This window comes from Carcharhinus amblyrhynchos, chromosome 17 (assembly GCF_965287045.1).
Source record: "Carcharhinus amblyrhynchos chromosome 17, sCarAmb.v2.hapA, whole genome shotgun sequence".
Taxonomy (NCBI): Eukaryota; Metazoa; Chordata; class Chondrichthyes; order Carcharhiniformes; family Carcharhinidae; genus Carcharhinus; species Carcharhinus amblyrhynchos.
This window is the reverse complement of record NC_137340.1, coordinates 12,712,823-12,730,341: the sequence shown is the minus strand read 5'-3', so window position 1 is coordinate 12,730,341 and position 17,519 is coordinate 12,712,823. Positions and strand designations below refer to the sequence as shown.

Genomic DNA, 17,519 nt, shown 5'->3' with positions numbered 1-17,519 from the left:
TTGCTGCTTTCTGTACAGTAGGGATTCGATGAAATTACCCTGAGGGAGAGCATATGGTGTAACGTGCTGCACCTAACTGGACTGCATGCCCATTGATTCCTGGCAGAGATTCATAGTGTAGTTTAAGGTTACACTGCACTAACTTTCATAAGTGTTTTTTTGCAATCTTTGCAATTCTAATGTCTTCCATAGACCCCTATTAATTGTGGATTAATTCACACTCATTCAACACTAGCTCAGGCCTCCTTTACTGCTCCCCTCGATGGCGAGATAAATCCCTGTGGCAAGGAAAGCGGTGGTAAAGCAACTTTTAATTGTTCAACATAAGGTAATACAATAATGGAACAATAACTGAAAGTGCAGAAAGGTTTGAGTCAGCACAAAGCCAAGTTAATGTTTGAGACGTGAACCTAATCGTCAAGCCTAGTACTTGAGCATAAAAAAAGGAAGTCAGGACCACATTTATAAAGCGCCTTCCACAACCTCGGGCTGTCCTAAAGCACTTTACAATGGAGTTGTATTTGTAATGCAGTCACTGTTGTAATGTAAGAAATGCAGCAGTCACTTTGCACACAGCAAGATCCCACCAGGAGCAATGAAAAGATGATGATAATCTGTTTTTGTGTTGTTGGTTGAGAGACAAAATTGGCCACCCCACCAGGGACAATATTCCATCACTTCTCGGAAACAGCACCATGGGATCCTTTACATTCACTTAGGAGGGTGGGCACAGTGGGGTTTGTTTGAATGTTTAGATGTAGAAAGTCAGCTCTCATTGTCACCGCAACGAGATCCTGTATTGGTGACATTGTGGAACTTTTGGAAGTGATTTTTGTTTTGATTTTCAAATGCGTTTTTCATATTTCTGTCAAAATGATCCCAGTGCTGAGCAACGTCTGGTGAATAAGCCACTTGCTCAGCTGTTGTCTCCATATCCATGTCAGAGATCCTCCTGCATGTTTCCTGCTCATCTCTGGCCAACTTGCAGATCTTCACTGTTCCCCACTGTTGTCACGTTTGCTCTGTCTCCCAGCTTCAGTCATGCACTGAGTTAGGAGAATTGTAGGGATAGGGTTATCCCAATGGCCATCCTAGACTGATTCTATTGACGATGAGGATTCCAGGATATCCCTACTCTCGTTGTCTTTGATTTGATTTTGATTTATTATTGTCACATGTATTGGCATATAATGAAAGGTATTGTTTCTTGCATGCTATACAGACAAAGCATACCATTCATAGAGTACATAGGGAAGAAGGAAAGGAGAGAGTGCAGAATGTAGTTTTACAGCCATAGCTTGGGTATAGAGAAACATCAGCCTAATATATGGTAGATTCATTCAAAAGTCTGATGGCAGTAGTTAAGAAACTGTTCTTGAGTCGGTTGGTATGTGTTCTCAGACTTTTATATCTTTTTCTCGAAAGAAGAAGGCGGAAGAGAGTATGTCCAGGGTGCATGGGGTCCTTGAATATGCTGGTTGATTTTCCAAGACAGCAGGAAGTGTAGACAGAGTCAATAGATGGGAGGTTTGTTTGCGTGAAGTTTCTTGTGATCTTGGTCAGAGTAGGAGCCATACCAAATTATAATACACCTGGAAAGGATGCTTTCTGTGGTGCATCTGTAAAAGTTGGTGAGAGTCATAGCTGACATGTCAAATTTCCTTAATGAATTGAGAATGTAGAGGCATTTAATGGGCTTTCTTAACTGTAGAGTCAGCATGGAGGGACCAGGACAAGTTGTTGGTGATCTGGACACCCAGAAACTTGAAGCTGTTGACCATTTTCACTTCATCACTTGATCATGAGTCTTCTCTCCTGCAATAAGCCCACAAGGCAGTGGTGAATGAAGGAATAGTAGGCAGTATGTTGGAGCAGAGATTCAAAAACAGGTAAATTGGGTCTTGCAGGACTGAGTTGAACAAATAAAGTCATTGGCCCTGTGTTTCTATCTCTGTTTGGTGCACAATCTGTCTATAGAATGTGAAACTTCAGTCCTTCCCTTTAAAGAACACTTAATTAGTGTTGAATCTAGAATCACTTAAAGTTTATCAAAAATGATTTCTTGTCATGTCAGCAAAATGTAGTCATCTTTATTACTACCTGAGTCAAAATAGTCTACAGGATAGCTCCTTCTCTGCTGCCTCTCTGTATTGTATTACAAACTCAGTCATTCTAATAAGATAAAATTGTAGATCAGACTACTGTAGTAATAGTAATATTAACATTAAAGAAATGCTCTCCAAGTTGATAGTACCAGAATTCAGTGATTTCTCGATGCCTGAATTTGTATTTTCCCGAGCTCAAGGTGCAAGTGTTCTAAGAATGTAAGATTCTGCAAATCACAGGCAATGAGGATGTTAAAAACCAACATGTTTTTGCTTTAAGGTGGAAGAATGAGCACCAGCAGAAGTCCCCACGACCCAAACTGCACGGCTGACCTGGGAGCACAATACATTTCTGTCACTCCATATTATGCAGAAAAGCATCAGAGGTATTTGAAAAGGTTCTTAATGTTGATGATTCAATATCATACCAGATAAATAAGTTGCAATTTTGATTTATGACTATTAAGAATGTTTGAAATTTCACTCGTGGGATGTGAGTGCTGTGTCACCATTTGTTGCCTGTCCCTATTTACTTGTTGAACCGAGTGGATTACTAAGCACTTCAGAATCAATCATATTGCTGTGGCTCTGGAGTCACATGTAGGCCAGACCAGGTAAGGATGGCATAATTCCTTCATTGAAGGACATTGGTGAACTAGAAGGTTTTAATAACAATCGACAATGGTTTCATGGTCATCATTAGACTTTCAATTCCACATCAAGTTTCCTGGTGCCTGGTGGTGTTTAAGCATGAGTCTCCCCAGAACATATATCCCAGGCAGCACAGTTGGCGCTGCTGTCTCGCAGCGCCAGGGACCCAGGTTCAATTGCGGCCTTGGGTGACTGTGTGGAGTTTGCATCTTCTCCCTGTGTCTGCGTGGGCTTCCTGCAAAGTTAAAACTAAATGTTTCAAATTTATTTATTAGTCACAATTAAGGCTTAACACTGCAATGAAGTTAATGTGAAATTCCCCTAGTCGCCACAATCCGGCACCTGTTCAGGTCAATGCAGCTAACCAGCATGTCTTTCAGACTGTGGGAGAAAACCGGAGCGCCCGGAGGAAACACGTGCAGACACGAGGAAAACATGCAAACTTCACACAGAAGTGCCCCAAGCCAGGAATCAAATACGGGTTCCTGGTGCTATGGGGCAGCAGTGCTAACCACCGTGCCACCCAGGTGCTCAGATTTCCTCCCACAGTCCAAAGGTGTGCAGATTAGGCAGATTGGCCATGCTAAATTGTCCCTTAGTCTCCAAAGATGTGTAAGTTAGGGGAATTAGGTAAATACGTGGGCTTACGGGGAGAAGGCCTGGGAAAGCTGCTCTGATGGAGAATAGGTGCAGAGTCGATGGGCCGACAGGCTCCCTTTCTGCATTGCAGGGATCTTATAATTCCATAATTCTGGGCCTTCGGGTTGCCAGTCCAGTGACAATACCACTGCACCACCGCTTCCTACTTGTTGCTAAATTTAAGCAGCGGCCTTATTAAACTCGACCAATTTTTCTCTGGGGACAAGACAAAAAGTCTAAAAGTGCCCACAATCTGACAAATTACAGCAGCCTATAATGATTTAGTACACTCCTTGAAGTCTGCATAGTTTACGTAAACAAGGGCTAAGCAAACCTATTTTGTTGGAAGAGAGAGCAGTGGAGTGAGTCATTTTTGCTGCAGTAGTTTCACACACAAATGTATTCCCTCATGATTTCTATCATGTATTTACCAACCCTTTTTTCATAAGCATTTTCTCATATAAAAGACCTATTTACTACACCCTTTGGAAGCACGCACATACCGTGAGTTGAATAAAAGAGCAGAGTCAATTAAAAACTGTATGGCATCATCATAATCTTAAAATTAAAGCTTTGTTGTTTGGGAGTGACATCAGGAAGCATTTTTTCACATTTAAAAAAAAGGAAATCTGGAACCTTCCCTGCTGAAAAGGACAGCATAGTAGACCAGTGGTGAGCCCTGCTGCCTCTCAGCACCAGGGACCTAGGTTCAATTCCGCCCTTGGGTAACTGTCTGTGTGGAGTTTGCATGTTCTCCCCGTGACTGCGTGGGTTTCCTCTGGGTGCTCTGGTTTCCTCCCACATGCCAAAGATGTGCGACTTAGGTTGATTGGCCATGCTAAATTGCCCCTTAGTGTTAGGATTAACACACAAGAGTTATAGGAATAGAGCCTGAGTGGGATTGTTGTTGGTGCAGGATCAATGGGCCAAATGGCCTCTTTCTGCACCGTAGGGATTCGATGCTTCTATAGAGGTGCTGGGGATCAAATGGAATTTTTAAGACTGAGATGGATATATAGTTGGAGAAAAAGTGGGCAAATGGAATTGAGGTACGGATCAGTCATCATCCAGTTGAATGGCAGAACTGGCTGAAGGGTCTGAGTGGCCTCCTCCTGTTCCTGTGTTCTTGGAATGGCTTATTGGCAGTAGGGAGGAAGGTGGCATTTATCACCCTGGTACAGTGGAGCAGTAGTCTCAAGAGCAATGGTGGGGACAGGCCTGCCCTTCAGAGTTCCCAGTCACTGTGTGCACCACTGTAGGGAGGAGTGACTCAAGGACCTGGAAGCAACTTACCTGCTGCCATGTTGGCTTGGGTAGACTGGGGTCAGACGCGGGAAGGAATAAAGTGGAGGGAGGTTACCTTCATTGGCGGTGGACCAGTGACGAACTAATCCCGGAATGGAATTTAAAAATAAATTCATATTAAAAGAGAACAGTTGACTTATGCCACACCATTTTGTAATCTAATTAAGTCTCTTATCTGGGTTACTTTGAGATAAATGGTTCAGGAAAGCAACAAAGAACGTTTCCCATCCCTCTTAGTCTCTTTTCCACAGTTTTCATGGGACATTTCTATCATGACTAAGCTGGGAGTTAACTGAGCAGTGATGAGAATTTGTTTGACAAGATCTTAATGTAAGCCTTTGAATGTTTTATGTTCAACTTTGGAGGTTGCGTTTTAAGCTTAATTCAAATGTAAATTATGCATTTGAACAGATTTCTTCCTCTGACAGTTCTGCATACATGGTAGTGCAGCATCAGAGAATAACAATTAAACTAAAGTCTCTTTCAGTCTACTATTTTTGCATTTTCATCCCTACTAATTATTGAGCAAACAACAAAGAAAATTACAGCACAGGAACAGGCCCTTCGGCCCTCCAAGCCTACACCGACCACGCTGCCCTACTGAGCTAAAACCCCCTACCCTTCCGGGGACCATATCCCTCTATTCCCATCCTATTCATGTATTTGTCAAGACATCCCTTAAAAGTCACTACCATATCTGCTTCCACTACCTCCCCTGGCAATGAGTTCTGTATAAAAAAAAAACTTGCCTCGTACATCTCCTTTAAACTTTACCCCTCGCACCTTAAACCTGTGCCCCCTGGTAATTGACTCTTCCACCCTGGGAAAAAGCTTCTGACTATCCACCCTGTCCATGCCCCTCATAACCTTGTAGACTTCTATCAGGTCACCCCTCAACCTCCATCATTCCAGCGAGAACAAACCAAGTTTCTTCAACCTCTCCTCATAGCTAACGCCCTCCATACCAGGCAACATCCTGGTAAATCTTTTCTGTACCCTCTCCAAAGTCTCCACGTCCTTCTGGTAAAGTGGCAACCAGAATTGAACACTATATTCTAAGTGCGGTCTAACTTTTAGGTTGTAAGATTATAGAACAATAGAATCCCTACAATGTAGAACTGTTGAGTCAGCACCGACTCTCTGAAATAACATCTTACCCAGGTCCAATCCCTGCCCTATCTCCATAACCCTGAGCATTTACCATGGCCATTAACACTAAGAGGAAATTTAACATGAACAATCCACCTAATCCGCACATCTTTGGACTGTGGGAGGAAACCGGAGCACCCGGAGGAAACCCATGCAGACACAGGGAGAACATGCAGACTCCGCACAGACAGTGACCCAAGGCCGGAATCGAACTCGGCAGCAGCAGTCCTAAGCACTGTTCCACCCTGCCACCTCGTTATGTTTGACATTGGGTGGTATTCACAATCCTCTGTCACCCAGAATAGGTTTTGATGAAAAAAAAGACCCTTCAGCCTATTTGATATTCCAGAATAGAAACATGAAAAGTAGAGCCAAAAGTAAGACATTCAGCCCTTCGAGCCTGCTCTGCCATTCATTTTGATCATGGCTGATATCAAATTCAATATCCTGATTCCCCCCTTACCCCCATATCCCTTGATTCCTTTAGCTCATGACCTGTGTCTAATTTCTTCTTGAAATCACACAACGTTTTGGTCTCAACTGCTTTCTGTGGTAATGAATTTCCCACATTCCCCATTCTGTGGGTGAAGAAATTTCTCTTCACCTCAGTTCTAAAAGGTTTACCCCTTATGCTCAAACTATGATCCCTCGTTCTGGACTCCCTCCACCGTTGGGAACATTCTTTCTGAATCTACCCTGTCTAACCCTGTTAGAATTTTATAAGTTTCTATGAGATCCTCTCCCTCTCTTCTAAGCTCCAATGAATATAATCCCAACTGACTTATGTGGCAGACCTGGTATTCCAGGAATCAGCCTGGTAAACCTTTGCTGTACTCCCTCTATAACAAGGACATCTTTCCTCAGATACGGACACCAAAACTATGCACAATACTCCAGGTGTTGCCTCACCAATACCCTTACAACTGCAGCAAAGCATCTCTATTTCTATTCTCAAATCCTCTGGCTATGAAGGCCAACATACCCTTTGACTTCTTCACTGCCTGCTGTACCTGCATGCTTACTTTGTCAACATTATTCCTCCCATTATAGTATCTACCGTTTCTTGAGTGGATTCAGTGCCAAGTTGCTGCACACCCACATCCTGTCAACTGATCAACATTTGGCCTTCATGACCCTTGATCCTCCACTCTATTGGGCTACATTGCCTGATGTATCTGTACGCAATGTTCCAGATTTAGTCTCTCTATCTCCATGCCCTCAGGTATCCATTCATGGGTTTGAAAGTCCTAGCCCATCAGATCATTCCTTACACCTCTTCCTTCACATGGGAAATCAACGTAATTGCCCTTTGCTTTACTTGCAAGACTGATTGGGTTCAGTTACGTCACAGCACTTGGAACTATATTAAGATAAGACATGTTTCAAAAGGCTTCAGTTCCAAGCATGACTGACAAACTAGATAAAATTCTTAGTTTGATTTTGTTTTGTGATATGTAAACATGTTCTGCCCCTGTTAAATTAAGAACGAAAGTCTATAAAAAGAGTTAATGATAAGAGTTAAAGAAATACTGGAAGCAAAGAGAAGTTTTATAATTTCAATTTGTCCTGCTTTCTATTCTACACGCATGTCAGCTGTCGATTTATGAAAAGTAGACATTCCTGTTGGAGTAGCAACCTGCATTTTTATAACACCTCTACGGCTAATTATTTACTTAGAAAACACAATCTATCACCCGGAGACATATTAACAAGCAAACGCACACTGAGCCACAGTTTGAGGGTTAGGAGCAACGCCCAAAAACCTGGTCAGAAACCTTGGCCCTGGGGTTTAGCCTGGAAGTCTCCACTTTCTGAGTTTTAAGAATGTTTTTTCCAAAGGCAGAAGGATCTTTGTGAAAGTCAATGAGTTTGCTGCCACTGATTCTACAGCAGAGGACGGGGAAATGCACAGAGGGCTCGAATTGGAGAATTGAAAAGAAGAGTGGAGATATGGGGCGCAGTCTTATCAAAAAATTTGGAAAGGCACTTCAGGCTGCTCAACTTTTGGCGAGGCGAGGTGGAAAAGTCGGGCGGGAGAGGCTTGGTTTTTCACCTCCCCACATTGTATCGGCACTGTTTTGCCGGTGAAATCAATTTCCTGAGCTCTGCTGGGGGGGGAGGGGGCGATCAGCAGGGGATGGAAGTGAACTCTGCTGGTGGGGCGATTGGCAGCAGGATGGGAGGGAGGGAGCCCTGCAGAAGGGGTGGTGATTGGGGTGGGAGGGAGGGAACAGTTGTTAACTTTACCCTGGGTGGGGGTGGGGTGAGGGTGGGGACCTATGCATGCCGGTGAAGCTGGCTTCAGAGTGCTTGGTTGCCATTGTGCAGGATGCCGCGATCTCTCAGTGCACTGGGAAACCTCCTGCCACTCCTCTTCCTGTGGGGCATCAGACTCCCCCTCCCCCCACCAATCATCGGTGACATGGAGACGCTCCCGGTGAGTCACCGTCCTTACCCGTATGCAGTCCATCCCATCCCTCCCTCCTTAGCCCCCCCATGTACGGCCCACCCCTTAGTTGAACTGTCCCCATTTGCCAGTCTCCCGCTTTTGCCATTCACCCTCTATTTGCCTCCTGCATGCCCCCCCCCCTTCAGAACACCTCCCCCTTATATACCCTTGTCATAACCCCAACCGTACTCAGGCCCCACCCACTTCACACTACCCCTGGTACAGCTGTGGTGCCCAATGAGCACTGCCCTGCCATGCCCCCGACCACTTGGGGGCTTCAATGGCCTCTGACTCCCCCCCCCCACTCCGGCATGGTCATGGTACTTGGTTCCCGCTGGTAGGGACCATGAGTGATTCCCACCAGCGAGACCTCACGCTGTCGATAGGGGAAGTGACCAGGAGGTCGGTAACGGCTGTGCCGGCCCTGGTAATAGGATTGAGAGGAAACAGGGCCAGGTGACAGCGTGTGGCTCACAGGCGGCACAGCCGGCTGGTAAAATCATCCCCACAAAGTGGAATGAGAGCTTTGAGAACCCAGGGTGAAGATTTGAAATACAGTGAGTGGGGCACAGAGAAGTCATGGTCAGCAAGAATGGTTAGGGGTGTGGGTGGGTGAGAAGGGGATGGGAAAGGGCAATCTGAGAAGGGTGTGGTGTTTATGGAGACCGAAAGCTTGTCTGAGAGACAGACGAGACATGAGGAGTAGAGGTGACAGAATCAAGGATGCGGGCTCCATGAGCTGTGGGGGTGTGAGGTAGGGGTGGAAACAAGTCACACTGCACCATGGAACAGGCACATTGGTAGTGGATAAGACAAGTGATTTATTGCTTTAGTTCGGGGTGACCTCTAGCTGTCAGCCAAATCGGTCTAACGCACAAATGAAAATTGTACGCACTCACAGTATTTAACCGGTTGGCACTGTGTCTTTTTTGTTGCAGTTTCTATGAAGAATTGCTATCACGTGGCATTTTAACACCATTGCTCAGTCCTGTGGAGGGATTGGTACAAAAGGATAAAGGAATCTCTAACTACGTGGCACCACAAGGGATTTCCTCTCTTGTCAAACATTACCTCATAGACTCAGGTACTGGATTGTGAAATACGTGCCCATTTTGCTAACTCACCCATTTCTTAATTTGCTAAAGTCACTCGGTTGGCCGAGTGTTGGATGTTTTGAAATAGCTCAGGGCGTTCCTTTGCTCTTGATTACTGACGCCCCAATTTCTGCCCTTACTGTGCCCAAGGGGATTCCAGATGACCGTGTCTGTATCAATACCGCACAGCTATTCATGAAGAGGTTGGAGTAATTTTCAGATAATGTAAGCCCACTATTCAGAAAGAGAAACAGAGAACTATAGACCAGTGACCCTAACATCGGTACTGGGGAAGTTGCTAGAGTTCATTATCAAGGATTTCATAACTCAGCATTTGGAAGGCAGTGATATAATCAGACAAAGTCAGCATAGATTTACAAACTGGAAATCATGCTCGACAAATCTACTGAAATTCTTTGAGGATGTAACTAGTAGAGTTGACCAAGGAGAACTGGTGGATGTGGTTTATTTAGGCTCTCAGAAGTCTTTTGACAAGCTCTCACGTAGCAAAATAACATGTAAAGTTAAAGTGCATAGGATTGCGAGTAGTGTATTGAGATGGATAGAAAACTGGTTAGCAGATAGGAAACAAAGAGTTGGCATAAATAGGTCTTTTTCCAGTGGCAGGCAGTGACTAGTGGTGGACTGCAGGGATCCGTGCTCGGACCCCAACTGTTCACATTTATATAATAATGATTTGGCAGAGGAAATTAAAGATATTACTTCCAAATTTGCAGGTGCTACAAAGTTGGGTGGGAGAGTGAGCTGTGAGGAGGATGCAGAGATGCTTCAGCGTGATTTAGATGGACTGAGTGAGAGGGCATAGATGCAGTATATTATGGATAAATGTGAGGTTATAGTAGCAATAGCAGAAAGGTAGATTATTTTTCGAATAGGTGTAAATTGAGAGAAGTAGATACTCAGTGAGACCTTGGTATTCTTGTGCATCAGTCACTAAAAGTAAACGCACAGGTACAGCAGAAAGTAAAGAAGGCAAATGTCATGTTGGCCTTCATTGCGCCAGGATTTGAGTATAGGGATAGAGACATTTTCCTGCAATTCTACAGGGCATAGGTAAGGCCGTACCTGGAGTATTGTGTGCAGTTTTGATGTCCTTATCTGAGGAAGGATATCCTTGCTATAGAGTGAGTACAGCGAAGGTTTACCAGGCTGATTCCTGGGATGACAGGTCTGTCATATGAGGATAAACTAAGTCAGTTAGGATTGTTTTCATTGGAGTTTAGAAGAGTGAGAGATGATCTCGTTGAAACTTAAAATTCTAACAGGGTTAGACAGGGTAGATTCAGAAAGAATGTTCCCCAGGGTGGGTAAATCCAGGACTAGGGGGTGACAGTTTGAGGATAAGGAGATTATCTTTTAGAACTGAGGTGAGGAGGAATTTCTTTACTCAGAGAATGGTGAATGTGTGGAATTCACTAACATAGAAAGTAGTTAATTTCAAAAAGAGATTAGATATAGCTCTTGGGCTAAAGGGATATTTGGGGGGGCGGGGGGGTGCGGAGGTGGTGTTGGGGGATCAGGATATTGATTTCGATGATCAACCACGATCAAAATGAACGGTGGAGCAGCCTTGAAGGGCTGAATGGCCTATTCCTGCTTCTACTTTCAATGTTTTTAAGTTGGAAAATAATTTGCTAAATTGTGAAGCCAGCGATTAATGCGCTAAAATGGCTACGTTGTCCCGCCCAAACTGAGCACTCTTCATTACATTTTAAAAAGCAATATATATGCTTGCGTGCAGAGCATTTTTCATTTTTTAAAGTGTCCTTATTTTACTTCTGAATTTGCTGTGAAGTCAGAAGAGTGAGGTCGTGGAAAAACTGGAAAGAGGAGTTTGAAAATGGTTGAGCCGTTGTGTGCTGGCCCTGGATCAGAGAGAAGTACAAATAGGGGAAGTCCCATGAAAAGAAGATGGCTTCAATTATTGGCTCCGGGTCATAGTGTGAGCAGAAGAGATGGAGCAGTGACACAGCAGGTCAAAGCTTACATTGTCAGGCCACCAGTAACCGTGAAAAGCCGGTATACAGGGTTAACTGAATTACATAGGACGGATCATCTTGTGACATTGTTAATGTTTCAAAGTAAATTCTAACAAGAAAGCACTTTCTGAGTAATTTAGTTCAGTAAACCTTGAATGTGTTGCCAAATTACAGAGGAGAAAAATAACCAGTGCAAATAAATGGAAAATATTGCCAGCAGAATGTGGAAAAAGTGGCGCTGTTATAGCTATAGAAGAAGTTGAAAGTGATTTAGGAGTATTATTTGCAGACTTAATGTTCAACATGCCTGATTACTGTAGAGAGCAGCTGACATCGCTAATGAATGCTGACCTAAATAGACAAGTGAGCGCAGGTCAGAGAAATGTGACCTTAAATTCTATAATACTCTGGTCAGACAAATGTTTGCAATACTGTTTATAAACTACTAAAAACGCTGCAAATACTCCGCAGCTCTGACAGCGTCAGGGCAGAAAGGAACAGAGTTAGCTTTCAGGTCACTCAATCCGAACTGGAAAATGTTGAAGATGTAAGAGGTCTTAGGCAAGTTAGATGCTGCCAAAGTGCACAAGGAAAGAATATAAGGGAAGGGAATCACCCTCGGGGGCAAAGCAGGCTCGAAGGGCTAGTTGGCCTACTCCTGCTCCTATTTCTTATGTTCTTATGATAGTGCAAGGCAAAAGATGATGGTAATGGGATAAATAAGGTAATGAAAGATTGGTCTGGAGGAGGTGTAAATGGCAATAGCAGAACCATCACCAGCCACCTGTAAAAAGGGAAGACAGAGATTACGATCTTAAATTCTTGACTTCAGCGTTGAGTTCAGAAAGCCCTAAAGTACTTTATCAGAAAGATGAGATGCTGTTCCTCCAGCTTAAGCTTCATTGTCGCAGCGTCAGAAAATCAGGGTCAATGTGTCAGAATGTGAGTAGGTTGGAGAATTAAAATGGCAACTTGCGGCCCTTGGGCTTAACTAAGGTGTTCTGCAAAGCAGTCACCCAATTTGCGTTTGGTTTCCCAGATGGCCAAATTGTCGGACAAGTCATCTGTACAAGTGCCTCAGTGGGAAATAATTGCAAGGTGTAGTGAACTTCAGAATTCAGGCTGAATCAGCTAGTTAGCTTGGTATTGTGCTCACTATTCTTCTATTGGGGTGGGGTGGCGGGGGGAGGCAGAGAAACAGATGGCTTTCACACCTGGGACAGTATTAAATGGACGCGATGGGGATCTCGCCACCAGTGAGAGGGCTCCAAGTTTCTGCTGTTAGGAATGGCCCACCACATTCACATGCCATTCAGGCACTTGTCAGGCCAGCAGTAGGCCATCCCCAGGGTCCTGGGCACAGAAGTCCGCCCCGCCACGAGTTGCCGGCCAATCAGAGACCACCAGCTCTATTAAATGGCAGTGCTACTTCCTGTAATGCACCCACCCAAGTCTTAGGAGTGTTGCTGGATCTCAGGCCACAGGTGAGTGAAAGTGGGATGAGGTTCATGGGGTGAGATCGAGGCTGGTCCACAGCAGGGGCAGGGGATGACTTTCATAGAGTGCCTGTCGGACAGTCCGTTGAAGCCTGCAAACAACCCCACACAGATGAGCCAAAAATGAGTCGTGCTTTCCGCATTGTGAGCCACCTGCCCGTGCAGGAATTAAGTGGTGATGGGATGAAGTGAGCCACCCATGACTATTCCTAGCACAGATTTAATAGGGGCGGAGGCAGGAAGGTGATAGGTTCTCCACCTGCCATACACCCATCTGATTAAATTCATCTCCAGCACCAAACGCACATTAAATACCACCCCTGGCCACTATTGTGTGCCCGCTGCTCATGTCCATGGGCGAGATCAAATGCAGATAGGACAAGGCTCAGTTGTGACATCCTCATGAGTGAATCACATTCTAACATTGACATGCTGGATCGTGAGGTTTAGCTACATGGGAAAATATCAGAGGCCTCCTGACGCTCCCTGAACAGTGTCCAGTTCTGTAAATTGGATCATCATTTGAAACAGAAAATGTGCAGGGCTCCAGGGAAAAGGCGGATGTTGGGGGAGAAGGAGGGGTGGGGGTTGAGGGGTCAATGAGATTATTTGCTCCTGAGAAGGGCCAGTGCATGTGTGGACAACGGGCCAAATGGCCTCCTACTGTATTGTAACCATCCTATGATTTTGTGTCACTGTTTCAGGAGAGAGATATTAGAGAAGATAGGAAAATGTGGAGATGAGAGGGCATTGGGGATATGCCGGGTGAGGAGGTTAGTGGATTGGGGGGGTGGTGGGTGAGGATGTTAGTGAATTGGGGGGTAGGTGAGGGGATTGGTGGATTGGGGGTGGGCGGTGGGTAAGGGGATTGCTGGATTGGGGCATGCAGTGGGTAAGGGGATTGGTGGATTGGGGGTGGGCAGTGGATGAGGGGGTTGGAGAATTGGGGGCAGTGGGTGAGGGGGTTGGTGGATTGTGGGGTGGGCGGTGGGTGACGGGGTTGGTGGGTGAGGGGTTTGGTGGATTGGGAGGGCGGGTGAGGGGGTTGGTGGATTGGGGGTGGGCAGTGGGTGAGGGGGTTGGTGGATGGGGGGCAGTGGGTGAGGGGGTTGTTGGATTGTGGGGTGGGCAGTGGGTGAGGGGGTTGGTGGAGAGTCTGTTTTTGTGTTATGCTTCAATTTTTTTTTAGAGAAAGTTTTATTTGGACAAATGATCCCTATTTTTTGAAAGCACAAATGAAAAGGATGATATGTCGTTTCACATTGCAAGACTTTGGTACATTTTTTCTACACATTATCTTCCTCTCATTGTTTGTTTCTAATTACTTTTCACAAACCACACAGGAGCAGATGTGTTTTATAATCGCCATGTTACCCACATCAACCTGAAAGAAGGAAAGTTGGAAGTCTGTAGCCTATCAGCACCTTCTGAAATATTTGATGCAGTTGTTTTAACGATGCCTGTCCCGCAAATTCTTCAGCTGCAGGGACACATTGAGAATTGTGAGTACCGTTATCTTTTAAGCAAGTCTTTCTGGGACTCTCCATCATCATCACTGTTTCAGTTGCCACCCTAGAATTGGACGTAATTACAGTCCTTGTGAAGCATATAAATACTTGATGCTTGATTCTCATCATTCTCACTGCTTCTCTCTTAATGCTCCATTAACTTTAATCATTAAGGTTATATGAAATTGCAAGTGACCTCAGCCAGCTAATGCTTCACCTGATTATAATGCAGACTTAAAACAAATTGTTACAGATGCCTATAAAGACAGTGTATGTGTGTTTGTGTGAGAGGGAGAGAGATACAAGAGTGAAGGAGATGTAAACTGATAACAGCTAGACTCATTTAACTACACTGATGCAGCACGGTGGTACAGTGCTAGGGACCTGGGTTCAATTCCACTCTTGTGTCACCATCTGTGTAGAGTCTGCATGTTCTCCCCGTGTCTGCATGGGTTTCCTCTGGCTGCTCCGGTTTCCTCCCACAGTCCAAAAGACGTGCTGCTTAGTTGCGTTGGCCATGGGTAAATTCTCCTTCAGTGTACCCGAACAGGCATCAGAGTGTGGCGACTAGGGGATTTTCACAGTAACTTCATTGCAGTGTTACTGTAAGCCTACTTGTGACACTAATAAATAAACTTTAAACTTTTGGACTATTAACAATCTGTATCTGAGAATTCTGACATCAGCAGCCTTCAAAATAAAGCAATTCTTTAATTGTAATAATATAATTGCAGTGTCAATTTTAAATGACACATGCAATTCTCTTAAAATTGGCAATTTTTCTAAAGATCAACATAATGATAACATCTCTGTCCATAAATACTGATCAGTCATTCAATAACTTCACCAAAGTTCATTACTGTCTGTGCTTCCTTCAAAGTTCGTTAATTTTTCCTTTCCCCTGACATGGGATTCTTTATAGGAGGAAATTGAAAATATTTAAAACCACCTTTCTATAGAAGTGGCACAAACAATTTAGCTTATTTTAATCCAGCTTAGAAAGTGCTGTATTTTCCTCAGGCACAGGTTTATCTGTGAACCGGACAAATCCTCTGGTTTCTCTTGTATAACAAATAGACAAACTGGGATTGCTTAATCTGTCTGACTGTATGGCTAGAAGCACATCCAGCCTAAAGTAGCAATTTAACAAATTAAAAAGCATCAGGAATATTAACTCACCGGACGCTTGGAGCTGGGTTTTACATAATGGAGAAATCTTCATTAAAACTGCATTAACTTCATTAGAACTTAAGACCACGAAAGTGCGGCACTTTATTCCTGCAGCAGCTGATGTTCCAAAATGGTGTTGGCACCTTGTATTGTGGCACGACTGGTGCAGCCTGCACTGGACACCATCATGAGTAGGGCGTTGGCAGGGACACAAATATACAGAATAGGCGATTGATACCAGTGGTGCCATTTTGGAACTCCATTCTCTCACCCTCTGTTAACATCATACAGCTAAACCCAGGGCCAGCAGCAGGAAGGATCCCACACCAGCGCTAATTATTGGGATCCTCAACTAATTACTGTTATGTAGTTGGGGCATAGCCCCCTTTAAGGGAATGGGTCATGTGAGCTTGAGTGTGGGGGTGAACCTTTGGGATCCACCCCTTGCGAGCATTTAACATTTGGAGTGTGGAGCGAGTAGACTGAATAAAGATCTGTGCTTCCTGACACCTGACTGTAGTTCTTGAGGAGACAAAGAACAAAGAACAAAGAAAGTACAGCACAGGCAACAGGCCCTTCAGCCCTCCAAGCCTGTGCCGTGCATTGGTCCAACTAGACCAGTCGTCAGTATCCCTCCATTCCCAGGCTCAGTACAACAGATGCCTCAGTACAACAGGATTTAACACAGTTTAGTTGCTGATTGATTTCTGTTGGTTGTGCTGAGTTTGTAGAGGTGTTTGGAGGCTCGTACATGCTGAAATCTACAGGGAGTGTTGTGGCTGAAGCTCTTGGTCCTGATTGCAAGGATTCTCAACAAATCAACTGCTCCCAGCCATGAGCACAGTTGTTTCAATTGCTCTTGTCATGTGACAGGGAGAATGGGCAGAGGTGACACAGGAGAGGACAAGTTGTTCAAAGTAAGAAGGAAGAGGAGGGGAGGGAAAGGGCTTTCAGTTGAAGAACATATTCACCCAGGTCTTCAGGGGACATTTCTTCTCCAATCTCAGCAAGGAGTAATGAGTCAAGCATCTCTGCTTGACCAAGGAGATGCTCCATTCAATCTCCCGAAACTGCACCCACAGAGTAGAATGAAGACAATGGCTGTGAAGGCAGTTGTGATCATCAAATTTTGTGTGTCTGGACCCTCCAAAGCTGGAACTGGTGACATGTCCCAGTTTGTGGTCCACTGTCGTACTGAGGCTTGGTACAAAACAGCTGAATACATTTCTTGGCAGGGAGAGGGACAAGTGGAGCGAGCATGAGGCTTTGCAATGGTTCTAGGCTTCCCCATAATGCAGGGTGCCATTGATGGCATGCATGTCTGTGTGGATGTACATGTCAGACATGTACAGGTAACTGGAAGTGATTCCACTCCTGCAGTGTCCAGCTGGTGTGCGAGCACAATGCAGTGTAACATGCTGGCGATCCTGGCAGCAGTCTTGAATTGGTTGTACTTCCGTCCTAGAGATGGATGGCATGAGTTGGCACATTTCCTGATTTGGTGCGCCCACGTCAGGAGAAAGTGCCTGCAATGGTGGGATTTTTCATCCAGATGAAGTGGGCGATATCTGGAGTCGAGGTGACCAACCCAGAAGGATTTCAGAGGCGGCCGCAGCAGCCACCATGTGTCAAGACTGGCTGTTTATAAAGCCCACCTTGATGCTCCAGGACTCCATCCCAGCTGCAACAAAGTCAATAAAACAGAAACAGGCCTCTAAGCCCTCAGTCCTCATATCCTCCTTTCCCACACACATTCCCATGCCCCATCCTGTCAATTCCTGCCATCTCCTGCCCTCCACTCGCACCATTCCTCCCCTCCCCTCCCATGACATCTCAGTCATGTACTCCATGCCAAGCTGTGGCATTTCCATGCCATTCATCCAGTATTCAGAGCCAGTGAACACTCTAGCCACAATAGTATGCATGGGAAAGCTTTTATAAAGTCATTCATTC

The 17,519-nt window shown here is 44.9% G+C and overlaps 1 protein-coding gene across 1 annotated transcript in view; it reads left to right on the top strand.

The window, feature by feature from the left end:
• The window catches only part of rnls (renalase, FAD-dependent amine oxidase), a 136,227-nt gene that overhangs the window by 1,586 nt on the left and 117,122 nt on the right, over positions 1-17,519 (top strand). Inside the window, exons 2-4 of the mRNA XM_080205497.1 lie at positions 2,386-2,491; positions 9,237-9,382; positions 14,232-14,390. Of these exons, the coding sequence (XP_080061623.1) occupies positions 2,386-2,491; positions 9,237-9,382; positions 14,232-14,390 (411 nt within the window). The remainder of the gene's footprint in view (positions 1-2,385; positions 2,492-9,236; positions 9,383-14,231; positions 14,391-17,519) is intronic.